The sequence below is a fragment of the Zonotrichia albicollis genome, chromosome 30 (genome assembly GCF_047830755.1).
Source record: "Zonotrichia albicollis isolate bZonAlb1 chromosome 30, bZonAlb1.hap1, whole genome shotgun sequence".
NCBI classification, from domain to species: Eukaryota; Metazoa; Chordata; class Aves; order Passeriformes; family Passerellidae; genus Zonotrichia; species Zonotrichia albicollis.
The window spans coordinates 4,097,700-4,124,793 of record NC_133848.1 but is presented as its reverse complement, the minus strand read 5'-3'; the positions used below and the strand labels follow the sequence as shown (position 1 = coordinate 4,124,793).

At 52.1% G+C, this 27,094-nt stretch overlaps 1 protein-coding gene, 1 long non-coding RNA gene and 1 other non-coding gene across 6 annotated transcripts; all 3 read left to right on the top strand.

The window, feature by feature from the left end:
- Positions 1-6,518: 6,518 nt before the first annotated feature.
- On the top strand, positions 6,519-13,190 carry LOC141725529 (uncharacterized). 4 transcript variants are annotated; one of them, XR_012577334.1, is made up of 2 exons: positions 6,519-9,840; positions 10,961-13,190. It is a non-coding gene; the product is annotated as an uncharacterized LOC141725529 (long non-coding RNA). The 4 variants fall into 4 exon arrangements; XR_012577333.1 differs by having other exon boundaries at positions 6,519-10,303; XR_012577332.1 differs by having other exon boundaries at positions 6,519-10,605.
- On the top strand, positions 9,696-9,769 carry TRNAR-UCU (transfer RNA arginine (anticodon UCU)). The gene has a single exon. It is a non-coding gene; the product is annotated as a tRNA-Arg (tRNA).
- Positions 13,191-14,637: 1,447 nt separating the features above from the next.
- On the top strand, positions 14,638-25,610 carry GLMP (glycosylated lysosomal membrane protein). Its single transcript, XM_074529324.1, is given in 8 exon segments — positions 14,638-14,789; positions 16,090-16,347; positions 16,561-16,743; positions 18,471-18,689; positions 21,410-21,684; positions 24,041-24,081; positions 24,084-25,307; positions 25,460-25,610. Coding segments are annotated over 7 exon segments (1,170 nt in total). The 5' UTR covers positions 14,638-14,720; the 3' UTR covers positions 24,209-25,307; positions 25,460-25,610.
- The last annotated feature ends 1,484 nt before the right edge of the window (positions 25,611-27,094 follow it).

Below are 27,094 nucleotides of genomic sequence, written 5' to 3'. Positions count from 1 at the left end.
CTGCAGCTCCCCAAAAACCCATTTTAAAAAATCCAAATATGGAGCAAAAATCCAAATTTGGAGCTGTGAACTGCCTGGTTTTTGTGGGAGCACACCTGACCCAAGGACAGGAGCTCCTGAGCTGGAATTTGTCCACAAATACCCACAAAAAACCCCAAATATTGATAATTTGGAGCTGTGAACTGCCTGGTTCCTGTGGGAGCACACCTGGGGCAGGTGAGGACAAGGACAGGAGCTCCTGAGATGGAATTTGTCCACAAACACCCACCAAAATATTCCAAATATTGATAATTTTGAGCTGTGAACTGCTTGGTTCTTGTAGGAGCACACCTGGGGCAGGTGAGGCCAAGGACAGGAGTTCCTGAGATGGAATTTGTCCACAAACACCCACAAAAACCCCCAAATATTGATAATTTTGAGCTGTGAACTGCTTGGTTTTTGTGGGAGCACACCTGACCCAAGGACAGGAGCTCCTGAGATGGAATTTTTCCACAAACACCCACAAAAAACCCCAAATATTGATAATTTGGAGATGAGAACTGCCTGGTTCCTGTGGGAGCACACCTGGGGCAGGTGAGGACAAGGACAGGAGCTCCTGAGATGGAATTTGTCCACAAATACCCACAAAAAAACCCAAATATTGATAATTTTGAGCTGTGAACTGCCTGGTTTTTGTGGGAGCATACCTGACCCAAGGACAGGAGCTCCTGAGATGGAATTTGTCCAAAAATTGGAATCTTCCCACCCTACAGCTCCCCAAATACCCATTTTAAAAAATCCAAATATGGAGCAAAAATCCAAATTTGGAGCTGGGAACTGCCTGGTTCTTGTGGGACCACACCTGACCCAAGGACAGGAGCTCCTGAGATGGAATTTGTCCACAAACACCCACAAAAAAACCCCAAATATTGATAATTTTGAGCTGTGAACTGCTTGGTTCTTTTGGGAGCACACTTGGGGCAGGTGAGGCCAAGGACAGGAGCTCCTGAGATGGAATTTGTCCAAAAATACCCACAAAAAAAATCCAAATATTGATAATTTTGAGCTGTGAACTGCCTGGTTCTTGTGGGAGCACACCTGACCCAAGGACAGGAGCTGCTGAGCTGGAATTTGTCCAAAAATTGGAATCTTCCCACCCTGCAGCTCCCCAAAAACCCACCCAAAAAAAACCCCAAATATGGATAATTTGGAGCTGTGAACTGTGAGATTTCCAGCCAGAGCTGCTCTGGGTTTTCCCTCCGTGGCTCTTTGTTTCTGTTTTTGTCTGAGCTTTCCTATGAGAATGTTTGAGCTTGTTTATCTGTTTCAGCTGAAAAACTCCACAAGCCCCAGCAAAATGCTAATAAGAAGCATTAGCTGCAGTTAATTGGGATCCTCATAATTATCTCCTGCTACAGCACCTACCCTGAGAACAGCAGGATGGATGCCAGAGATAATCAGACAGAAGATCTGGGGGAAAAAAAACATTGAATTTTCTTATCCAAATTAAGATTTTTTTTTTATTTTTTTTTCCCCCTTGGATTGATTACCTCACTAAATATTTGCTGTTGAGAGCAAAGCAGGCTGGTTCTGGTGAGGACTGCAAAGGGAAAATGATGGGTTCTCAATTATTTACAGCCTTGCTTGGCTGCCTGAGTGTGCACCAGGAATGCAAAGGGAATTTTGCTGTCGCTGGGAATTTCCACGGAGATTTTTCAGCGGGAATAAAACACAACCAGCGACGAGGGGGAGAAATTCTGCCCAGCCCAAGCTCCAAAAGCTGCTCGGTGATAAATTGAGCTGTCAGTAAGGCTTGATGATCACATCCAGAGCGCCCCAAACTGCCTGAGTTTGCTGAGCAGGAGTAAATATTGACTTGGCACAAAGCTCTGGGGTCAGCAGGTGAAAAATGCAGAAATCTCGTTATTAAATGCGCCAGTTTTGTGCCAGCCTGGTTTATATTCCCTTATATATAATATATTCCCTTATACAATATAATATATAATATATAATATATTCCTATACATATTATATAATTAATATTATATATAATGTATCATGTATCATATATTATATATTATATATATAATATATATATATTATATATATATAACTATATATAACTATATATATATATATAACTATATATAACTATATATATAACTACTATATATATTATATTATATTATATTATATTATATTATATTATATTATATTATATTACATTACATTACATTACAGTACACTACATTACATTACATTACATTACATTACATTACATTATATTTGTTATATATGTTATATATACAATATATTACAGATAATACATATATGTAATTATATATATATATTTATTTATTATATTCCCTTATTATATAATTTATATTTTTATATCATTTCTATTATTATCTAATTTATATTATTGGCTCGTCCCTGAGTGGGGTTGGATGTGCCCCACACTCAGCAGGGTGGGAGTTTTACATTTGGAATAAATCCCCCAAATCCCTTTTTTTTTTTTTTTTTTTTTTTTTTTTTTTTTTTTTTTTTTTTTTCCCTGGGAACTGGAGAATCTTGGAAATCTTGGGTTTTTCCAGGAAACAAGGGGGGGAAAAAAAACCAAAGCTCAATTTTGTATGGCAATTGGAGGGGGGGGAACCCTCCCAGTGGATCCCAGTGGGTCCCAAGAGCTCCTCTCGGATCCCAGTGGATCCCAGTGTCCCCCAGTAGATCCCAGTAACCCCCAGTGGATCCTAGGATATCCCAACAGCTTCTATCCAATCCCAGTAGATCCCAGTATCGCCCAGTGGATCCCAGTGTCCCCCACTGGGTCCCAGCAGATCTCAACAGCTCCTATCTGATCCCAGTGAGTCCCAGTGTCCCCCAGTAGATCCCAGTAACCCCCAGTGGATCCTAGGATATCCCAATCGCTTCTATCTGATCCCAGTAGATCCCAGTGACCCCCAGTGGATCCCAGTGTCCCCCAGTGGATCCTAGGAGATCCTAACAGCTCCTATCTGATCCCAGTGGATCCCAGTATCCCCTAGAAGACCCCAGTATCCCACAGTACATCATAGTATCCCCTAGCAGGTCCCAGTATCCCCCAGTGGATCCCAGTATCCCCTAGAAGACCCCAGTATCCCCCAGCAGATCCCAGTATCACCCAGTGGATCCCAGAATCCCGCCGTATCCCACAGTGGATCCCAGCAGATCTAACCACTCCTATCCAATCCCAGCAGATCCCAGTATCCCCCAATAGATGCCAGTATCCCACAGCAGATCCCAGTATCCCACAGTGGATCCCAGTATCCCCCAATAGATGCCAGTATCCCACAGCAGATCCCAGTATCCCCCAGTGGATCCCAGTATCCCCCAATAGATGCCAGTATCCCACAGCAGATCCCAGTATCTCCCAGTGGATCCCAGTATCCCACAGCAGTTCCCAGTATCCCACAGCGGATCCCAGTACCCCCCAATAGATGCCAGTATCCCACAGCAGATCCCAGTATCTCCCAGCGGATCCCAGTATCCCCTAGCAGATCCCAGTATCCCACAGCAGATCCCAGTATCCCACAGCGGATCCCAGTATCCCACAGCAGATCCCAGTATCTCCCAATGGACCCCAGCGGATCCCAGCAGGTCCCAGCTGCTCCTATCAGATCCCAGCGGATCCCAGCAGATCCAACAGCTCCTGTCCGATCCCAGTGGATCCCAGTATCCCCCAGCAGATCCCAGCGCGTCCTCCCCGGGAAGGCCCCGCGTTCCCCGGGCCGGCCCCGCTCCCCCGGCCCTTTGTCCGGGCCGGCCCCGTCCCCATGGAAACCCGGCCGGGCCCGGCGGAAAGGGCCGGACGGAGGCACAAAGAGCGGGGCGGGACCGGGACGGGCACGGGGCACGGCCGGGCCTGGAGCTGCCGTGAGCCCGCGGGCCGCGTCCTGCTCCGGGGACTGCACCGGGAACTGCACCGGGGGAATAACACCGGGAACTGCACGGGGAGCACCGGGGAACTGCTCCGGGAACTGTACCGGGGAACTGCACCGGGAACACCGGGGAGCAACTCCAGGGAACTTTACCGGGATCAACCAAGGGGAACTACACCGGGGAACTACACCGGGAACATGGGGAAACACCGGGAAACAACTGCAGGAAGCACCGGGAAACAACCCAGGAGAGCACCGGGGAACAACAACGGGAAACAACCCAGGGGGACATCGGGAAACCCCGGGAACACCGGCTAACAACCCTGGGAACACCGAAAAGCACCGGGGAACAACCCCGGGAACACCGAGAAACAACTTCGGGAAGCCCTGGGGGCACCGGGAACACCGAGAAACAACCCCAGGAAGCACCAGGAACACCGGTGAACACTGAGAACCAAGCCCGGGGAACACCAGGAGCACCGAGAAGCACCGGGAAACACCGGGAAGCACCGGGAACACTGAGGAACACCGTGAACTAAGCCCTGGGAGCACCGGGAACCACCGGGAACACCGAGAAGCGGCCCCGGGAGCAGCGGCCGGAGCGGCGCCGGCCCCGCAGCGAGCCCTGAGGGTGAGGCGCGGCCTGCGCGGGACGGGCCGTGAGGGGACGGGAAAAGCGCCCGAGTGAGGGGAATTTTGTAAGGAAAACATTCAAAAACTGAAATGCTGAGGGGAGGAGGAGGCGGAGGATGGAAGGGAATTTTTTTTTCCAGTGCTTAAAGGGGCTCCAAGAGCGCTGGAGAGGGAGTTTGGAAAAGGCGTGGGATGTGGGACAAAGGGGACGGGTTTAAACTGGAGGGGAAGTTTTGGGGTTTTGAGAAGAAATTCCTCGCTGTGAGGGCGGAAAGGGCTTGGAACGGGTTATTCCAGGGGTGCCTCATCTGTGGAAGGGCTCAGGGTCAGCCTGGATGGGGCTTGGAGAAACCTGGGATGGTGGAAGGTGTCCTTGGCATGGGGAACCCTTCCTACCCAAAGGATCACCCTGGATCCTTTCCCACCCAAAGGATTGTCCTGGATCCTTTCCTGTCCAAAGGATGATCCTGGATCTTTTCCAACCTAAAGGATCACCCTGGATCTTTTCCAACCCAAAGGATTGTCCTGGATCCTTTCCTGTCCAAAGGATGATCCTGGATCTTTTCCAACCTAAAGGATCACCCTGGATCCTTTCCTGTCCAAAGGATGATCCTGAATGTTTTCACACCCAGAGGATGATCCTGGATCCCTTCCCACCCAAAGGATCACCCTGGATCCTTTCCCACCCAAAGGATTGTCCTGGATCCTTTCCTGTCCAAAGGATGATCCTGGATCTTTTCCAACCCAAAGGATCACCCTGGATCTTTTCCAACCCAAAGGATTGTCCTGGATCCTTTCCTGCCCAAAGGATTGTCCTGGATCCTTTCCTGTCCAAAGGATTGTCCTGGATCCTTTCCTGTCCAAAGGATGATCCTGGATCTTTTCACACCCAAAGGATCATCCTGGATCCTTTCCTGTCCAAAGGATGATCCTGGATCTTTTCACACCCAGACGATGGTCCTGGAACCCTTCCCACCCAAAGGATCATCCTGGATCTTTTCCCACCTAAAGAATCACCCTGGATCTTTTCCCATCCTAAGGATGATCTTGGATAACTTCCCACCCAAAGGATCACCCTGGATCCCTTCCCAAACCATCCCTCAATTCTACAATCAAGGCCAGTGCCCATTTATAATTTTCCAGTTTATCCAGCGTTCTCCCCAGGATCATCACAGCCTCTCTCCACTCTTTTTCTCCCTCATGGTTTTTGTTTCAGCCTGAGATGCAAAAATATCCCCTCTGGGGATTGATGGCCAGCAAAAAAAAATCATTTTTCTGTGGTACTTGAGCTGCTATTCAAAAGGCCACATGCTGTATTTTAATTGAAAGCTTAGCAAAGTAAAAATCAGGAAAATCAGCCACTTACCCAGCAAGTTTTGGCACAGCCACCCGTGCCAGCCCATGGCAAAACCTCCCAAAATTGTGTGATCATTTTAGGGGAGCAAAATTTAGGATTTCCTAGTAAGTGTTTTTTAGATGAACCCAGTCCCACAGACAAAGCAAGGCTTAGGCACTAGAGGATTTTAAAATATATGTGATAAAACCAAGAACAAGACACCTGGCTGCCTTTTGAGTGCTGCTGAAATGGCTTGCAAAGGAAGAAAAAAAGGCATTAGAAATTTAGGAAAAAAAAAAGAATATACCTATTGAAAGGATTTTTTGAAAGAGCCTGCACCATCTCACAGGTGTAAGTGGATTTTTGGCCTCAAGCCACACAGCTTGGTGGCTCATTGGGGAAGGTTTTATTGGGGAATTGGGTGGTTGCATTTATAGTTTATATCATATTATAATTATGTATTATATTTATAATATAGAAATATATGTTTATATTTACTATATATTTGTATTTATTATATATATAATATATAATATATTATATATTATATAGTATATATATTATATTATATATTATATATTATATATATATTATATTATATATTATATATTATATATATTATCTAGTATATAGTATATATTTATATTTATATTATGTATTTATATTATATATTTATATTTGCTGTAAAACCTTTCTCTGGAAACCACAAAGCAGTCCTAGCTCTGTAGGGATTTCTGTAGGGTTTTTCTGTAGGGTTTTTCTGTAGGGTTTTTCTGTAGGGTTTTTCTATTGGGATTTCTGTAGGGTTTTTCTGTAGGGACTTTCTGTAGGGTTTTTCTTTTGCTGTTTCTTTCAGTGCACACAAGATTTCTGGATCTCCCAGCACTGGTGATGCTGCCCTGGATCTGAAAAGCTCCATCAGTCACCAAATTGCTCAGGGTTTTGTCATCCCAAAGGCCTTTCCCAGCTCTTTATGAGGTGCTAAATTCTCTGGGTTCACCCTGGGCCGCTGCATCCTTGCTGGTGGCTCGTGTTCCTGCTGTCTGTGGGAAATGATTTGAGGCTGGGAGGATGAGCTGGGGGGCAGCTTTTTAATTCCTGACATTTTTTATTTTTTTTTAAACTCCTGACACATTTCACAGAGATGTTCTCCTGCCTCAGGATGTGCTCATCCCACAGAAGGGGATGCACCAAAACCAACCTGGTGCTGCTCCCTCCAGTCTCTGCTTCCCGAATTTCCCGAATTTGTCACATCTCCAAGGAGCTCAGGGAAGACTGAAGGGATGTTGAAGGTGCAGGAACACCTGGCAAACACCTCCAGAGCTGTGTGTTGGGATGAAGATGAGGATGAGGATGAAGCTCTGCTGCTCCCCTGCAGCCCCTGCTTCTCCCCGCACTTCCCCTGACAGAAATGTGACATTTTATATTATATTTATATTTATATATAATATTTATATAATTTATATAAATATTTATGTAATATTTATATAATTTATATATTATATTTATATTTATAATGTGACATTTTATTTTATATTCAGCTCAAACTCCTGTTCTTTTTGCTGAGTTTGGTGCAATTGGGGCCGAGGGGAGGCAGGAGGAATTCCTTCAAACCTCTGATTCCAGGGATGTGGCTGCCCAGAGAGCCACAGCCATTCTTCTGAGCGTTTCTGCTCTTTCCTTAATCATCTCCAGATTTTCTGCTTGCTGCTGACTTCAAAGCAGGCACTCTTGAGGTGCAGCCTCCCAAAATGATACTGAAAGCTGGTGTCTTCATCCCCCAGGAGGAGCACACAGAGCTCCCAGATTTTTCTCATCCTTTACAGCTTTTTACCTCTGAGATTTTATTTTTTTTTCTATGACATTTTTAAACACAGCCTTTGGTCACCCTGCAGATGGGCGTTTTCTAGACTTTTGAGTTTTTCTCCAGGTCCCAGCGTGATCACAGTTGGTTCACAGAGGGATTTATTTCAAGGATTATCAATTCACTGGGTTATCTTTGGCAGCAGGAAGGGTTTTTTCTGATAGAATTTCAACCCCTGCCTTCTTTCTCCCACCACTCCAAGGTGGATTTTACTTGTCAAGACCACCTTAAAGCTTTCCACCAAATCCTTTGGGTTTGCATTAGGTGTGCTGAGTTTGTCAGTGCTGTGCCTCTCCTCTCCAGCACCACACACCTTCCCAGCTCACTTTGGGCAGAAATCAGCTCTTTGCCAGCCCTCAAGGGAGGATTTGGCACAGAATGGGATTTTAGCCATGGGCACAGAGGTGCCCCAGCCTGAGGCAGGAAGGACAGGCCCTGAGGAAAGCAGGGGTGCAGCAGGAGCTTGTCCTGTGTGCAGGTGGAACTCACCTGGTGTGATCTTCACCATCTAAAAATGGGTGTTTGGGGGGGTTTATCCTCAGTTCTGACATTCTGGTTCCACTGGGGGTGAATCTCTTTTTTTATTCCTGATCTGGGCTGTTCTCTGCCAGCTAGAACTGCCTGAGGTTCAGGTCACATTGACCTCAAGGCAAAAGCTCCCTGAGTCAGGGAATTCCTCCCCTTTCATGGGAATTGGGGGGTTTAGCATCAATTTTGAGGTCCTGGTTCCACTGGGGGTGAATCTCCTTTTTATTCCTGTTCTGGGTTGTTCTCCCCCAGGAAGAGCTGCCTGAGCTTGGACCTTCAGGTCACACTGACCTCAAGGCAAAATCTCCCTGTGTCAGGGAATTCCTCCTCTTGGATTGCATTTAACATCTCCCCTTTCACAGAAATTGTGGGGGTTTATCCTCAGTTTTGAGGTTCTGGTTCCACTGGGGGTGAATCTCTTTTTTTATTCCTGCTCTGGTTTGTTCTCCCCCAGGAAGAGCTGCCTGAGGTTCAGGTCACGCTGACCCCTGTGTCAGGGAATTCCTCCTCTTGGATTGCATTTAACATCTTCCCTTTCACAGAAATTGGGGGGGTTTATCCTCAATTCTGACATTCTGGTTCCACTGGGGGTGAATCTCTTTTTAATTCCTGCTCTGGGCTGTTCTCCCCCAGGAAGAGCTGCCTGAGCTTAGGTCACACTGACCCCTGTGTCAGGGAATTCCTCCTCTTGGATTGCACTTAACATCTCCCCTTTCACAGGAATCGAGGGCGTGTTTGGGAGCCAAACACAGCCTGAAATTTGTTCCATTCAAGCATTCCAAATGTGCCGTTCCCAGCCTGAAATCTGTTCCTTTCAGGGATTCCGAATTCCCAGCGACGACTCTGTGCCAGAGTTTGATCCATTGTTAATAGGTCAGTGGCTGTAAATGGACCTTTCCTGTTGTTTTGACATCTGTCTTCCATTTTTTTCCCCTACAGAAAAGGCACAAATGTTTCTTCATTAAAGCCCTGATTGACAGCTTGCTGAAAGGAAACCCACGGCAGCCGCTTTCCCTTTCATTCCTCTGCTCAAACCTCAGGTTCTCGCCGTTATTCCACCCCGACAAGCCGAGCTGCCCTCCCCATTGAGCTAAATCCTCTTTCATCTTTATCCCTCGGCTTCTGCAGCGAGGAGGAGGATGCTGTGATGCTGCTGAGATGCAGCGAGGAACTCTGCTCCAGGATTTAGCTCTGCCCAGAGCGCCGGGGATGCTGCGGAAAGGTTGCCAGAGAGGCGGATACCAGCCTGCATCCAGCTTTTTGCTGCATCCCCGCTGCCGAGCGAGATATGGATCATCCCTGGGATTATTCCTGCCTGTCCCTGTGCAGGGAGGGCACTCTGGAGGTGCTGCTGTGCCAGGGAGGTGTCGATGGGCACCGGACCCGGCGGGCGCTGCGGATTTTTCAGTTCTGGAGCCGACGCTCCCCTCACGGTGAGGTCTCTGTGGCGCAATGGACGAGCGCGCTGGACTTCTAATCCAGAGGTTCCGGGTTCGAGTCCCGGCAGAGATGATCTCCAGGCAGGTGTCTCTTTTATTTTGGTGTCATTTCCCTCAGAGATGATTCCCAGGATCTCCAGGCAGGTGTCTCTTTTATTTTGGTGTCATTTCCCCTCAGAGATGATCTCCAGGCAGGTGTCTCTTTTATTTTGGTGTCATTTCCCCTCAGAGATGATCTCCAGGCAGGTGTCTCTTTTATTTTGGCGCCATTTCCCTCAGATATCATCTCCAGGCAGGTGTCTCTTCTGTTTTACTGCCATTTCCCCTCAGAGATGATCTCCAGGCAGGTGTCTCTTTTATTTTGGTGTCATTTCCCTCAGAGATGATCTCCAGGCAGGTGTCTCTTTTATTTTACTGCCATATCCCTCAGATATCATCTCCAGGCAGGTGTCTCTTCTGTTTTACTGCCATTTCCCCTCAGAGATGATCTCCAGGCAGGTGTCTCTTTTATTTTGGTGCCATTTCCCTCAGAGATGATCTCCAGGCAGGTGTCTCTTTTCTTTTAGTGCCATTTCCCTCAGAGATGATCTTCAGGATCTCCAGGCAGGTGTCTCTTTTATTTTGGTGTCATATCCCTCAGATATCATCTCCAGGCAGGTGTCTCTTCTGCTTTAGTGCCATTTCCCCTCACAGATGATCTCCATGCAGGTGTCTCTCTTCTTTTGGTGTAATTTCCCTCAGAGATGATCTCCAGGCAGGTCTCTCTTTTATTTTGGTGTCATTTCCCTCAGATATCATCTCCAGGCAGGTGTCTCTTTTCTTTTAGTGCCATTTCCCCTCAGACATGATCTCCAGGCAGGTGTCTCTTTTATTTTGGTGTCATTTCCCTCAGACATGATCTCCAAGCAGGTGTCTCTTTTCTTTTAGAGCCATTTCCCCTCAGAGATGATCTCCAGGCAGGTGTCTCTTTTATTTTGGTGCCATTTCTCCTCAGAGATGATCTCCAGGCAGGTGTCTCTTTTATTTTGGTGTCATTTCCCTCACAGATGATCTCCAGGCAGGTGTCTCTCTTCTTTTGGTGTCATTTCCCCTCACAAATGGTCTCCAGGCAGGTGTCTCTTTTATTTTAGAGCCATTTCCCTCAGATATCATCTCCAGGCAGGTGTCTCTTCTGTTTTAGTGCCATTTTGCCTCACAGATGATCTCCATGCAGGTGTCTCTCTTCTTCTGGTGTCATTTCCCCTCAGAGATGATCTCCATGCAGGTGTCTCTTTTCTTTTAGTGCCATTTCCCTCCTGGTCCTGATCCCTTCCCTTTATAACGCCCCTGAGAGTTTGCATGGGGAGGAAATGACTTTTCCTGGCATAGCTGATGGATGTAACATCCCTGTGCTCCCTTCTCCCGGCATTTCTCCTCCATCATCATCCCTTTCCCTTGTTCCCTTTGGTTTCTCCTCCAAGCAGGTGTTTTAACCCCCCCAGTACTGTCCCATTTTTGATACCTTCTTCCTAAGGGATGTTCTGTGCTTTCAGGGCCCAGCTGGAGGGAAGGAGGTCAGAAGTTTGTGGTGGCATTTCCTGTGAAAAACGGAAATTTTTCATCTTTTCAAATGTAGGTCTCTGATCTGAGTGTCCACCTTGGGAAATTTAGCTAACTCAATGCTCCCCACCTGGATTTCTGTACTCTGAAATGGTTTTAAACTGCCAGATGGGATAGTGGGAGGAAATTGTTCCTTGTGAAGGTGGGGAGGCCCTGGCACCGATGATTCCATGGATGCCCCATCCCTGGAAGTGTCCAAAGCCAGATTGGATGGAGCTGGGAGCAACCTGGGATGGTGGAAGGTGACCCTGCCATGATAGGGGTGGGACTGGACAAATGTTCCTCTGGCAACCCTAGAACCAACAGAAATGGTGGAATGGTCCTGAGGTGACCCTAGAACCCACAGAAATGGTAGAATGGTCCTCAGGTGACTCTAGAACCAGCAAAAATGGTGGAATGATCCTGAGGTGCACCTAGAGCCAACAGAAATGGTGGAATTATCCTGAGGTGAACCTAGAACCAACAAAAATGGTGGAATGGTCCTGTGGAGATCCTAGAACCGACAAAAAGGGTGGAATTCTACCATGGCAACTCTGGAAACAAAACCAGTGGGATGAGCCCATGGCAACCCCAGAACCAACAGAAATGGTGGAATGATTCTGTGGTGACCCTAGAACCAACAGAAATTATAAAATTGCTCCTCTGGAACCTAAGAACTGGAAAAAAATGGTGGAATTCTCCTCTGGTAGCTCTAGAACCAACAAAAAAAAGTGGAATGATCCACTGGAAATCCTAGAACCAATAAAAAGGGTGGAATTACTCCCTGGCAACCCTAGAACTCGGAAAAAAAGGTGGAATTCTATCATGGCAACCCTAGAAACAAATAAAACCAGTGGGATGATCCCATGGCAACCCCAGAACCAAGAGAAACAGTGGAATAATCCCATGACAACCCTAGAATTGATGGAGTGTTCCTCTGGAAAACCTAGAGCCAACAAAAATGGTGGAATGGTCCTGTGGTGACCCTAGAACCAACAGAAATGGTAAAATTGCTCCTCTGGAACCCAAGAACTGGAAAAAAAAAATGGTGGAATTCTCCTCTGGCAACCCTAAAATTAAAAAAAAAAAAAAAATTAAATGTTCCCCTGGCAACCCTAGAACAAACAGAAACAGTGGAATGATCCCATGGCAACCCTAGAACTGACAGAAATTGTGGAATGCTGCCCTGGCGATCCTAAACCCAACAAAAACAATGGGATGCTTGGTTTGACAACCCTGGAACCAAGAAAAACTCTGGAATGTTCCTCCCCTGCCATCCCTAAAATCGACAAGAAATGGTGGAATTCTCACCTGGAATCACCTTTCCCACAGGCAATAAAACTTGGGTTTTATTTCAGGTTGGACATCTCTGATCCTTGAGGAATTTTTCACCCTCGTGGCTTCCCAAAGCCACGTTGGATCCAGCAGGGATCAGGGTGCAGGAGATGTTGGGTTCCTCCAGGAACTCCCAGAATTTGGGGTTCAGGTTTATCTGTAAAGGGTTTGGGGTTCAGGGTTATCCCTAAATAAATTTATCATTTTTGGCTGATTGTTCATGTTGTGGGGTGACAAAACCTCTCGGGTTTGGGGGTTCTGAGCACCCCAGATCCAGCAGGGATCAGGTGGAGGACATGTTGGGCTTCTCCAGGAACTCCCAGAATTTGGGGTTCAGGTTTATCTGTAAAGGGTTTGGGGTTCAGGTTTATCCCTAAATAAATATATAATTTCTGGCTGATTGTTCATGATGGGGGATGAGAAAACCTCCCGGGTTTGGGGGTTCTGAGCACCCCAGATCCAGCAGGGATCAGGTGGAGGAGATGTTGGGCTTCTCCAGGAGCTCCCAGAATTTGGGGTTCAGGTTTATCTGTAAAGGGTTTGGGGTTCAGGTTTATCTCTAAATAAATTCATTATTTTTGGCTGATTGTTGATGTTGGGGGGTACAAAACCCCCCGGGTTTGGGGGTTCTGAGCACCCCAGATCCAGTAGGGATCAGGTGGAGGAGATGTTGGGTTCCCCCAGGAGCTCCCAGAATTTGGGGTTCAAGTTTATCTCTAAATAAATTCATTATTTTTGGCTGATTGTTGATGTTGGGGGGTACAAAACCCCCCGGGTTTGGGGGGCTCTGAGGGGTCTGTGCCAACACCAGGAGCTTTGGGGAACCCAAGAACGGGGGCTGCACTTCATGGGGCAACAGAAATATGGGCAGTGTGGGGGTCTTTGGTGTCCTGGGGGATGGAGGTGGGGTCTCTTTGGGATTTGGGGGTCTCCAAAGTATGGGGCAGTGAAAGTGGGGAGGGGGTCTCTGGATCCCTGGGGAATGGGAGGGAGGGATTTTGCCCTGTATGGGATCCTGAAGGATTGGGGTCTCCAGTGCCCTGCTGGGGGATGGAAATGGGGGTCTCTGCTGAGGGTGGGGGTCTCTGAGGGTCTCCAGAGTACGGGGCAGTGGCAGTGAGGGGTCTCTGGAGTGTGAGGTGCTCCAGAGGCTCCAGAGACCCCAAGGGTCCAGAAGCTCCACGAGGTGAATGAAGGGGGGTCTGCCTTGTCCTGCTGGATTGATCTGGGGGTCTCTGCTTGAGGGGGTCATGAAGGAGTGGGGGTCTCCACTGCCCTGACAGTGAAGTGGGGGTCTCCGCTCCATGGGATGATGGACATGAGGGGGTCTCAGGTGCCCTTACGGAGGGAGATGGGGGTCTCTGCTGGATGAGATGATGAAGGAAAGGGGTCTCCACTCCACAGCATGATGGACATGGGGGGTCTCGGCCGCCCTGAGGCCCGGAAGCGCCCACGGGGGCAGAAGCAGAGCGGCAAACCCCGAGCGGTTCTGTCTCCATCCACATCCCGCACCCAGCGGCGCTCACAAGGGCTCCTTTACCGCGCGGGGCGGTACCGGGGCAGTACCGGGGCGGTCTCTGGGCCGTTCCCGGGCGGTTCCGGGGCGGTCCCGAGGCGGTTCCCGGCGTTTCCCAGGCGGTCCCTGGGCCGTACCGGGGCGGTCCTGAGGCGGTGCCGGGGCCATTCCCGGGCGGTTCCGGGGCGGTCCCGAGGCCGTTCCCGGGCCGTTCCGAGGCGGTTCCCGGCGTTTCCCAGGCGGTCCCTGGGCCGTACCGGGGCGGTCCTGAGGCGGTGCCGGGGCCGCTCCGAGGCTGTTCCCGGGCGGTTCCGGGGCGGTTCTGAGGTGGTTCCCGGGCGGTTCCAGAGCGGTCCCTGGGCGTTTCCCGGGCGGTTCCGGGGCGGTCCTGAGGCCGTTCTGAGGCGGTCCTGGGCGGTTCCGGGGCGGTCCCGAGGCGGTTCCCGGGCGGTTCCGGGGCGGTCCTGAGGCCGTTCTGAGGCGCTCCCGGGCGGTTCCAGGGCGGTCCCTGGGCGGTCCCGGGGGCTGCCGGGGCCGTTCCGAGGCGGTTCCCGGGCGGTTCCGGGGTGGAGCCGTGGCCGGGGCCGGTGGCGCCATGGCCGCCGCTGCGGGGCTGGCGCTGCTGGCGCTGCTGGCGGCGGCCGGGGCCGAGCGGGGCCGGAAGGTGAGCGGGGCTCGGGGTTACCGGAGCTACCGAGGGTACCGGGGCTGCGTGGGCCGGGCGCGGAGCTCGGAGCTCTTCCCGTGTTGCGACGGTGGCTGAGACCCCCCCGTGTCCCCTCCTGGGGTCTCGGAGTGCCGGGACACCGGGGTCACCCAGCCAGGGACATCCCGGTGGGTGCGGGTGGGACGCTGTGCTCGCCTGGGACAGCTCTGCCACCCTCGGTGCTGAGGGGGAAACTTCTGGGATAGTTTGTGGGATAGAAACTTGTGGGATAGAAACTTGTGGGATAGTTTGTGGAATAGAAACTTCTGGGATAGTTTGTGTTCTCGGGGGATCCTGTCCGGAGCAGGGGCTGGGCTGGGCCCGCTGGGGCTCCACCCTTGCGGGGTTTGGGGGGAAATGGGGCTCCCATGTGGGGCTGGAGCTGAACCAGCCCTCGCTGTGTCCTGGGTGACCCCACCCTGCCACCCCTGTCCTGCAGGGACATGTCCCATGTGTGTCCCTTTGTCCTGATCCAGTGGGACCAGCGTGGCTGTGGGGTGGGAAAGGGGCTGTGGGATGGGATGGGATGGGATGGGATGGGATGGGATGGGATGGGATGGGATGGGATGGGATGGGATGGGATGGGATGGGATGAGGAAGGAACGGGCTGTGGAAGAGAAGGGGCTGTGGGATGGGATGGGAAACGAAGGGGCTGTGGGATAGGATGGGAAAGGAAAGGGGCTGTGGAAGGGAAAGGGCTGTGGGATGGAAAAAAAGGGGCTGTGGGATGGGAAGGGGCTGGGGAAGGGGCTACGGAATGAGAAGGGAAGGGTCATTAGGGTGGGAAGGGGCTGTGGGATGGGAAAAGAAGGGACTGTGAGATGGGAAAGGGCTGTGGAACAGAAGGGCCATGAGGATGGGAAGGGGCTGTGGGAAGGGAAGGGCCATGAGGATGGGAAGGGGCTGTGGAAGGGAAGGGAAGGGGCTGTGGAAGGAAAAGGGGCTGTGGAACAGAAGGACCATTAAGATGGGAAGGAGCTATAGAAGGGAAAGGCCATGAGGATGGGAAGGGGCTGTGGAAGGGAAGGGAAGGGGCTGTGGAACAGAAGGACCATTAAGATGGGAAGGAGCTATAGAAGGTAAAGGCCATGAGGATGGGAAGCGGCTCAGAGTTGTGAAATGCTGACCGAGCGTGTTGAGCAACACCAGGGCTGCAGAGTCACGGGAGCCCGGGCAGCTGCAGTGTCCCATCCTCCCGTCACACTGGGGTTGTCCTGCCGGGCTCAGAGCCACCCCCAGCCCCGTCCCTGCCCCGCAGGTGTCCATGGAGTACAACCCTGGCTGGAACAGCTCCTCTGTGAACCTGCTGCACGTGCGGGCGGTGGGGCCTGAGGACACCCTGCACTACGTCTGGAGCAGCATCGGGGCCCCTTCTGTGCTCATGGTGGCCACGCGGAGCCCCAGCAGTGCCCTGAGGGTCAACTGGACCCAGCTGCTGTCACCCAGTCCTGCTGGGGCCGTCTGGATCGACCCTCCCGACAGCGTGGTCTATTCCACAGCCGTGGTGTTCACCAAGGTACTGCTGCCAAGGGGCTGCTCTGGGACAGCTGAGGGCTCCGAGGGTCCCTGGGCAGCTTCCCAGCTCCAGAGAAACCCCCTCCATTCCCATTCCCACCCAGGGCAGTGTCGGAGCTGCCTGGCTGAGGCAGCTCTGCCCCGTTCCCTGGATCACAGCACAATGCCCCGTCCTGCCGGTGCTCCCAGCCCCTCTCCCCTCCCTTCCCTGCAGCTCTTCGAGTTCAGCGAGGCCAAACCTTCGGGAGAGCTCTTCTACCCCACCTACGACCTGTCCGAGTTCTCCTGGGAGAGCCTCAACCACACCCTGAACCACACGGCCCTGACGGCCGAGCTCAGGGGCGTCCCGGCCAGCGACCCCGGCGGCGCCTTCGCCAACGGCAGCCTGGCATTCCGGGTACGGCATGGGCAGGGGGCTGGGGGCATGGGCAGGGGGCACAGGCAGGGGGCAGGGGGCATGGGCAGGGGGCTGGGGGCGCGTCCAGGGGGCAGGGGGCATGGGTAGGGGGCATGGGCAGGGGGCTGGGGGCACGTCCAGGGGGAAGAGAACTGGTCCAGAGGGCAGAGGGCATGTTCAGGGGGCAGGGGACATGTCCAGGAGGAGAATAACTTGTTCAGGGGGCACATCCAGGGGGCAAAGAACTTGTCCAAGGGTCATGGGACATGTCTAGGGGGCATGGGGCATGTCCAGGAGGAAGAGAGCTTGTCCAGAGGGCAAGGGGCGTGTCCAGGGGGCAGAGGACACATCCAGGAGGAAAATAACTCGTTCAGGGGGCAGAGGGCACGTCCAGGGGGCAAAGAACTTGTCCAAGGGTCATGGGACATGTCAAGGGGACAGGGGACACCTCCAGGGGACAGGGGACACCTCCAGGGGGCAGGGGACATGTCCAGGGGGCAAAGAACACATCCAGGGGGCAGAGAGCTTGCCCAGGTGGCAGCAGGCACTGTCCCACTGTCCCTCTGACCTTCGCTGTCCCCCTGACCCCTGCTGTCCCTCTGTTCCATGTCCCTCACTGTCTCCATGTCCCTCACTGTCCCTGGCTGTCCCTGTGCCCCATGTCCCTCTTGTCCCTCTCTGTCCCTTACTGTCCCCCTGTCCCTCTGCCCCTCACTGTCCATGTGCCTCGTGTCCCTCTGTCCCTCGCTGTCCCTCTGCCCCTCACTGTCCTCCTGCCCCATGTCCCTCACTGTCTGTCTGCCCTGTGTCCCTCGCTGTCCCTGTGCCCCATGTCCCTCACTGTCCCTCTGTCCCTCGCTGTCCATGTGCCCTGTGTCCCTCTGTCCCTGTGCCCCCTGTCCCTGGCTGTCCCTCTGCCCTGTGTCCCTCACTGTCTCCCTGGCCCTCACTGTCCCTGTCCCCCTGTCCCTCACTGTCTCTGTCCCCCTGACCCTCACTGTCCCTGGCTGTCCCTGTGCCCTGTGCCCCCTGTCCCTCACTGTCCCCGTGCCCTGTCCTCCTGTCCCTCACTGTCCCCGTGCCCTGTCCCTCACTGTCCCCGTACCCTGTCCCTCACTGTCGCGGTGTCCCCGTGTCCCCGTGCCCTGTCCCTCACTGTCCCTGTCCCCCTGTCCCTCACTGTCGCGGTGTCCCCGTGCCCTGTCCCTCACTGTCCCCGTGTCCCTGTCCCCCTGTCCCTCACTGTCCCCATGCCCTGTCCCTCACTGTCCCCGTGCCCTGTCCCTCACTGTCCCTCACTGTCCCTGTCCCCCTGTCCCTCACTGTCCCTGTCCCCCTGTCTCTCACTGTCCCCATGTCCCCGTGCCCTGTCCCCCTGTCCCTCACTGTTCCCGTGTCCCTGTCCCCCTGTCCCTCACTGTGGCGGTGTCCCCGTGCCCTGTCCCTCACTGTCCCTGGCTGTCCCCGTGCCCTGTCCTCCTGTCCCTCACTGTCCCTCACTGTCCCCGTGCCCTGTCCCTCACTGTCCCTGGCTGTCCCCGTGCCCTGTCCTCCTGTCCCTCACTGTCCCTCACTGTCCCCGTGTCCCTGTCCCCCTGTCCCTGTCTGTCCCTGTCCCCCTGTCCCTCACTGTCCCCGTGCCCTGTCCCTCACTGTCCCCGTGCCCTGTCCCTCACTGTCCCCGTGTCCCTGTCCCCCTATCCCTCACTGTCCCCGTGCCCCCTCAGGTGACAGCGTTCGAGGGCAGCGGCCGCGCGGAGCGGCTGCCGCGGCTGCTGCACACGGCGGACAGCTCGCAGCTGCAGTTCGTGCTGGCCGGGGCGCTGCCCCGCGGCAACGGCTCCCGCTTCGTGCTGCAGCTGGCCGCGCTCGAGCCGCCGGGGGCGCTGCGGCGCCTGCGCACGCGGAGCTCCATCGACGATGAGTACGCGCCCAGCGTCTTCCAGGTGAGCCGGAATCGATAAACCGATCGGTTAATCAGTGTGTTCATGGGTATTGGCTATACGATAGATTGGTGTTAGATTAATGTAAATTAATACAATTGATGTCAATCTAGCTAATATCAATCTACTAGATAGATTGATGTTAGCAAGATAATATCAACTCAATTGATATGAATCTAATATCAATTAGATAGATTAATATAAATTAATAAAATTGATATCAGTCTAGCTAATATCAATCTACTAGATTGATAATATCAACTCAATTGATATGAATCTAATATCAATCTATTAGATAGATGAATATAAGTTAATAAAACTAATATCAGTCTAGCTAATATCAATCTACTAGACTGATAATATCAACTCAATTGATATGAATCTGATATCAATCTATTAGATAGATTAATATAAGTTAATAAAATTAATATCAGTCTAGCTAATATCAATCTACTAGATTGATAATATCAACTCTATTAATTGATATGAATCTAATATCAATCTATTAGATAGATTAATATAAGTTAATAAAATTAATATCAGTCTAGCTAATATCAAACTACTAGATTGATAATATCAACTCTATTAATTGATATGAATCTAATATCAATCTATTAGATAGATTAATATAAGTTATAAAATTGATATCAGTCTAGCTAATATCAATCTACTAGATTGATAATATCAACTCTATTAATTGATATGAATCTGATATCAATCTATTAGATAGATTAATATAAGTTAATAAAATTAATATCAGTCTAGCTAATATCAATCTACTAGATTGATAATATCAACTCTATTAATTGATATGAATCTAATATCAATCTATTCGATAGATTAATATAAGTTAATAAAATTAATATCAGTCTAGCTAATATCAATCTACTAGATTGATAATATCAACTCTATTAATTGATATGAATCTGATATCAATCTATTAGATAGATTAATATAAGTTAATAAAATTAATATCAGTCTAGCTAATATCAATCTACTAGATTGATAATATCAACTCTATTAATTGATATGAATCTAATATCAATCTATTAGGTAGATTAATATAAGTTAATAAAATTAATATCAGTCTAGCTAATATCAATCTATTATATAGATTAATATCAATTAATAGAATTTATATTAATCTAGCTAATATCACTCTAATATCATCGATTAGATTTGTATAAATTAATAGAACTGATAATAATCTGTCTACTATCAGTCTATTTGATAGATTAATATCCATTAATAGAATTGATATTAATCTGTCTAATATCAGTCTATTAGATAGAATAATAACCATTAATACAATTGATATTAATCTATCTAATATCAATCCATTCGATAGTTCAATATCCATTAATAGAATTGATATTAATCTGTCTAATATCGGACTATTAGAATCGGACTATTAGATCAATATCCATTAATAGAATTAATATTAATCTGTCTAATATCAGTCTATTAGATAGAATGATATCCATTAATAGAATTGATTTTAATCTATTATCAATCCATTCAATAGATCAATATCCATTAATAGAATTGATATTAATCTGTCTCATATCAATCGATTAGATCCATTAATAGAATTGATATTAATCTATCTACTACCAATCCATTAGATAGATCAGTATCCATTAATAGAATTGATATTAACCTAATATCAGTCTATTAGATAGAATAATATCCATTAATAGAATTGATATTAATCTGTCTCATATCAATCGATTAGATCCATTAAGAGAATTGATATTAATCTAGTATCAGTCTGTTAGATTAATATCCATTAATAGAATTGATATTAATCTGTCTCATATCAATCGATTAGATCCATTAATAGAATTGATATTAATCTATCTACTACCAATCCATTAGATAGATCAGTATCCATTAATAGAATTGATATTAACCTAATATCAGTCTATTAGATAGAATAATATCCATTAATAGAATTGATATTAATCTGTCTCATATCAATCGATTAGATCCATTAAGAGAATTGATATTAATCTAGTATCAGTCTGTTAGATTAATATCCATTAATAGAATTGATATTAATCTGTCTCATATCAATCGATTAGATCCATTAATAGAATTGATATTAATCTATCTACTACCAATCCATTCGATAGATCAATATCCATTAACAGAATTTCTATTAATCTGTCTACTACCAATCCATTCGATAGATCAATATCCATTAATAGAATTGATATTAATCTATCTACTACCAATCCATTCGATAGATCAATATCCATTAATAGAATTGATATTAATCTATCTACTACCAATCGATTTGATAGATCAATATCCATTAATAGAATTGATATCAATCTAATATCAGTCTATTCGATAGCTCAATATCCATTAATAGGGATGATATTCACCTACAATCAGTCCATTATCTAGTACCCATTAATAGAACACATACAAATCCCTGTCCTGCTGCCCTGGGGTGACCCCCTGTCCGTCTGTCCGTCCGTCCGTCCGCAGGAGCTGTCTCTGGTGGCCGAGCCCCCGAACGGCAGCACCGGCGGTTCCCCGCTCTCGTTCCTGCAGTGATATTAATCTGTCTAATATCAGTCTATTTGATAGATCAATATCCATTAATAGGGATGATATTAATCTACACATTATCTAGCTCTAGAACGCACAGGAATCCCTGTCCTGCTGCCCCGGTGACCCCCTGTCCGTGTGTCCGTGTGTCCGTGTGTCCGCAGGAGCTGTCTCTGGTGGCCGAGCCCCCGAACGGCACCGGCGGTTCCGCGCTCCCGTTCCTGCACTGGAAGGCCGCCGCCTACGGCTCGCCCAGCCCGCGGCGCGAGGACGGCGTGCGGTGCCGCGCGGGGGCGCTGCGCGCGACCAACGGGAGCGTGCCCGCGGCCGCCGTGCCGCGCGCCTTCTTCGGGGACGGCGCGGCCGCGCTCAGCGTCCTCAACGTGTCCTTCGGCGGCGAGGAGGGACACGTGTACCAGGAGAGGAGGTACCTCAGCTGGTGAGTCGGGGGCGTCTGGGGGTCTGGGGGGTCTCAGATGGTGAGTGAGGGGATCTGGGGGGTCTGGGGTGCCTCAGACCCCTCAGTGAGTGAGGGGGGTCTGAGGGCCTCAGCTGTGAGTGAGGGGTCAGAGTGCCTCAGATGCTGAGTGAGGGTCTGGGGGGGTCTCAGATGCTGAGTGAGCCAGGGGGGTCTGGGGCCACCCCTCTGAGTGAGGGGTGTCTGAGGGGCCTCAGCTGTGAGTGAGGGGTCTGAGGGGTCTCAGCTGGTGAGTCAGGGGGGTCTGGGTGCATCAGCTGGTGAGTGAGGGGTCTGGGGTACTTCAGATGGTGAGTGAGGGACATCAGGGGGTGCCTCAGTTGGTGAGAGGGTCTGAGGGGTCTGGGGTACCTCACCTGTGAGTGAGGGTGTCTGAGGGGTCTGGGGCGCATCAGCTGGTGAGTGAGGGATCTGGGGTACCTCAGCTTGTGAGTGAGGGGTCTGGGTGCCTCAGCTGTGAGTCAGGGGTCTGGGGGGGTCTCAGATGGTGACGTGAGGGTGTCTGAGGGGTCTCAGCTGGTGAGTCAGGGGGGTCTGAGGGGCCTCAACTGTGAGTGAGGGGTCTGGGGTACCTCAGCTGTGAGTGAGGGGTGTCTGAGTGGTCTGGGGGGTCTCAGTTGGTGAGTGAGGGGTCTGGGGGTGTCTCAGCTGTGAGTGAGGGGTCTGGGGTACCTCAGCTGTGAGTGAGGGGTGTCTGAGGGGTCTGGGGGGTCTCAGTTGGTGAGTGAGGGGTCTGGGGGTGTCTCAGCTGTGAGTGAGGGGTCTGGGGGGTCTCAGCTGGTGAGTGAGGGTCTGGGGTACCTCAGATGCTGAGTGAGGGGTGTCTGAGGGGCCTCAGCTGTGAGTGAGGGTGTCTGAGGGGTCTGGGGGTCTCAGTTGGTGAGTGAGGGGTCTGGGGTGTCTCAGATGGTGAGTGAGGGGTCTGGGGGGTCTCAGCTGTGAGTGAGGGGGGTCTGGGGTGCCTCAGCTGTGAGTGAGGGATCTGGGGCTCTGGGGTACCTCAGATGGTGATGTGAGGGGGTCTGGGGTGCCTCAGCTGGTGAGTCAGGGTCTGAGGGGTCTCAGCTGTGAGTCAGGAGTCTGGGGGGTCTCAGATGGTGAGTGAGGGGGCTCTGAGGGGTCTGGGCTATCTCAGGTGGTGAGTCAGAGGCGTCAGGGGTCTCTGGGCTACCTCAGCTGTGAGTGAGGGGGGTTTGAGGGGTGTCAGCTGTGAGTGAGGGGTCAGGGGTGCCTCAGATGCTGAGTGAGGGGCCTGGGGGGGTCTCAGATGGTGAGTGAAGGGATCTGGGGGTCTGGGGTGTCTCAGATGGTGAGTGAGGGGATCTGGGGGGTCTGGGGTGCCTCAGCTGTGAGTCAGGGGTCTGGGGTGCCTCAGATGCTGTGTGAGGGGTCTGGGGGGTCTCAGATGGTGAGTGAGGGCCTGGGGTGCCTCAGCTGTGAGTGAGGGGTGTCTGAGGGGTCTGGGGGTCTCAGTTGGTGAGTGAGGGGTCTGGGGGGGGTCTCAGATGGTGAGTGAGGGGTCTGGGGGGTCTCAGCTGTGAATGAGGGGTCTGGGGCTCTGGGGTATCTCAGCTGTGAGTGAGGGGGGTCTGAGGGGTCTGGGGGGTCTCAGCTGGTGAGTGAGGGGTCTGAGGGGTCTCAGCTGGTGAGTCAGGGGGGTCTGGGGCGCATCAGCTGGTGAGTGAGGGCTCTGGGGTACCTCAGCTGGTGAGTGAGGGGGCATCAGGGGGTGCCTTATCTGGTGAGTGAGAGGGGTCTGAGGGTCTCAGATGGTGAGTGAGGGGTCTGAGGTACCTCAGCTGTGAGTGAAGGGTCTGGGGGGTCTGGGGTATCTCAAATGGTGAGTGAGGGGCATCAGGGGGTGCCTTATCTGGTGACTGAGAGGGGTCTGGGTGCCCCAGCTGGTGAGTGAGGGGTCTGGGGGGTCTCAGATGGTGAGTGAGGGGTCTGGGGGGGTCTCAGTTGGTGAGTGAGGGGTCTGGGGGGTCTCAGGGGGTGCTGCTGGTGCCGAGGGCTCTGAGGGGACGTTCCTGGTCACCAAGGATGTGCAGAAGGTCTGAGGGAAAGCTCATGGTCACTACAGATGTGCAGAGGGGTCTGAGGGGATGCTGCTGGTCCAGAGGGGTCTAACAGGACGTTCCTGCTCACCAAGGCTGTGCACTTTGGGCACTGGCAGGTCACAGGGTTTCCCTGTTCAGTATCAATCTCCATCCCAAAGTCATTCCAAAGTCTCCATTCCCCTCTAACGCTGCAGCAAAGGCTCCGCAGCTCCTTGAGCAGCCTCCCCTGCCCTGATGGGTGCCGTCCCCCCTTGCAGGTCGGTGCTGCTGGGCTTCGGGGAGCCCCCCAGGGACAGCTTCTCCCGCTGGTGATCTCCATCACGGCCGTGGCGCTGGGCACGCCGCTGGCCGTGCTGCTGCTGGGCGGCTGCGGGCTGCTGCTGGCGCGGAGACGGCGCTACTCGGAGTACGAGCCCATCAACTGAGGGGGCCGGCCCGGAGAGCCCCGGGATCCTCCCCCCAAATTGCGGATCCTCCCATTCCGGGATTCCCGGGTTCCCTTCCCGGGAGTGGCCGTGGCTGTGCCGCCCCCTGTGCGTCCCCTCTGCCCCCCGAGGGGACCGGGGGTCACCTGCAGGTGCCCCCCTCGCCCCTGTGTCCCCCTGCCCACTGCGGCTCCTGCGCTCCCTGCCCGGGTTTTTCCTGATCCACGCAGCAAAGGGAAGCGATGGGGGGAGTTTGGTCAGGAAAATCTCCTCTTCCTCTTCTTCTATTCCTCCTCTTTTTCTTCTTCTCCTGCTCCTCCTTTTCTCCTTCTTTTTTTCTCCTTCTCTTCCTCCTCCTCTTCTTCTCCTCCTCTTTCTTTTCTTCTTCTCTTCCTCTTCCTTCTTTTCTCCTTCTCTTCCTCTTCCTCTTCTCCTCCCCCTCCTTTTCTCCTCTTCCTCCTCCCCTTCCTTTTCTCTTTCTCTTCCTCCTCTTCTTCTTCTCCTCCTCTTCCTCCTCCTCCTTTTCTCCTTCTCTTCCTCCTCTTCTTCTTTTCCTCCTCCTCCTTTTCTACTCCTCCTCCTCTTCCTCCTCTTCCTCATCGTTCTTTTCTCCTTCTCTTCCTCCTCTTCATCTTCTCCTCCTCCTCTTCCTCCTCCTCTTTTTTTCCTTCTCTTCCTTTTCTACTCCTTCTCCTCCTCCTCCTTTTCTTCCTCCTCCTTTTCCCCCTCCTCTTCCTCCTCTTTTTCTTCTCCTCCTTTTATTCCTCTTCCTCCTCCTCCTCTTTTTCCTTCATCTTCTTCTCCTCCTCCTTTTCTCCTCCTCCTTTGCTCCTTCTCTTCCTCCTCTCCTTCTCCTTCTCCTCCTCCTCCTTTTCTCCTCCTCCCTTTTCCCCTTCTCTTCCTCCTCCCCCTCCTTTTCTCCTCCTCCTCCTCCTCTCCCAAGGGACACAACCACTGCTGGCCCAGGGCTGTCCCCGGTGCCACACCCGGGCTGCTCCATCCAGCCCCGTTCCTGCTCCCAGCACATCCCAGCAGCTCCTCCCCGCTCCCCGTGGCTGCTGGGTCCCCCAGTGCCGCTCCCAGCACTGCTCAAGCTCAGGTGTGTCCTGCTGGCCCCCCAGTGCCGCTCCCAGCACTGCTCGAGCTCAGGTGTGTCCTGGGGGGCCCTGCAGGGCCGGATCCCAGCTCTGCTCAAGCTCAGGTGTGTCCTGCTGGCCCCCCAGTGCCGCTCCCAGCACTGCTCGAGCTCAGGTGTGTCCTGGGGGGCCCTGCAGGGCCGGATCCCAGCCCTGCCCACGGCCCGGGGCTCCTCGGGGCTCTCACGGGGATCTGGGGCCCTGCTGGCTCTGAATTCTCCATCACGGACTTGTCTTCAACCAAATAAAGTGGATTTCTAGACACAGCTTCCTGTGGGAATGCTGTCCTGGGGGTGAGGAAGAGGAGGAGGAGGGCAGCTTTTGGGAAGGTGCTGGAGCTCAGCAGGAGCCAAAGGAGCCTCTGCTCTGGACTGAGGTGTGGGATTTGGGGAGAAGCTGTAGCTTCAGTTGAGCAGGGGGTTCCCTTCAGCTTGAGCTCCTCCTCACAGGGATCTGGGGCCCTGCTGGCTCTGGATTCTCCATCACGGACTTGTCTTCAACCAAATAAAGTGAATTTCTAGACACAGGTTCCTGTGGGAGTGCTGTCCTGGGGGTGAGGAAGAGGAGGAGGAGGGCAGCTCCTGCCAGGGTTTGGAGGGTGCTGGAGCTCAGCAGGAGCCAAGGGACTGGGGTGTGGAATTTGGGGAGGGGGACGGGGGTTCCTTTGAGCTGTGGGGTCACTGAGGGTCCAGGGCTGGGCTGTCACTTGGGAGAGTCACAGAATCCTGGAATCTCCCCACAGGGATCAGCCAGTCCAACCCCTGGCCCTGCACTGACACCCCAAAATGGGAGCATTGTCCAAACCCTCCTGCAGCTCTGAGGAGCCTCAGAGGGGAGAACCTTCCCTGATAATCCATCCTAAACCTGCCTGACACAGCTCCAGGATCCCTGCGCTGCTGTCCCTGCTCACAGGAGCTGCCCCCGCTGAGGGAACTGCTCGAGATCTGCGTCCTCAAAGAGGAACAAGGGAAAAAAGCTCAGCAGAAAGTTCCAAACTTCCCTTTCAGCTCTCCAGAGCAGGAACTCCCCGCTCCACTGCAGCCTAAGGAGGGCAGGAAGGGAAACTGGGGGAGGTTCCGTGGGGAGCTCGGTGTGGTTTTTGAGCAGAGAACTGAGGGGTCTGGGGGCAGGATGAGAGGTCTGGGGGCGCCCCCTCCCCATCCCGGGGGGCAGGATGAGGGGTCTGGGGCAAGATGAGGGGTTTGGTGCAGGATGAGGGGTCTGGGGGCGCCCCTCTCCCCATCCTGGGGGGCAGAATGAGAGGTTTGGGGCAGGATGAGGGGTCTGGTGCAGGATGAGGGGTCTGGGGGCAGAATGAGGGGTCTGCGGGCGCCCCTCTCCCCATCCTGGGGGGCAGGATGAGGGGTTTGGGGCAGGATGAGGGGTTTGGTGCAGGAGGAGGGGTCTGGGGACGCGGTTCTCCCCGTCCCGGGGGTCCCCGCTCGTGCGGCCCCTGCAGTACCGCGCTTCCACCACGAGGCGGCGGCAGCAGCGGCGGAGCGGGTCCGAGTGCGGCACCGACGCTGCCGCTCCGCGCTTTGGTCCCCGGGACAGCCCGGGCGGGGAAGCACCGGCGTCCGTTCTTCACCGGGAGCAGCGGCGGCAGCGCCCGGAGCCCCTCAACCCCTCGGTGCCGGTACCGGGGCCTCTCAGCCCCGCCGTGCCGGTATCGGCGGGTGGTGGCAGCGCCACTGCGCATGTGCGGAGCCTGAGGTGCAGTACCGGCCTTTGGCCACCGGGCGGCGACAGC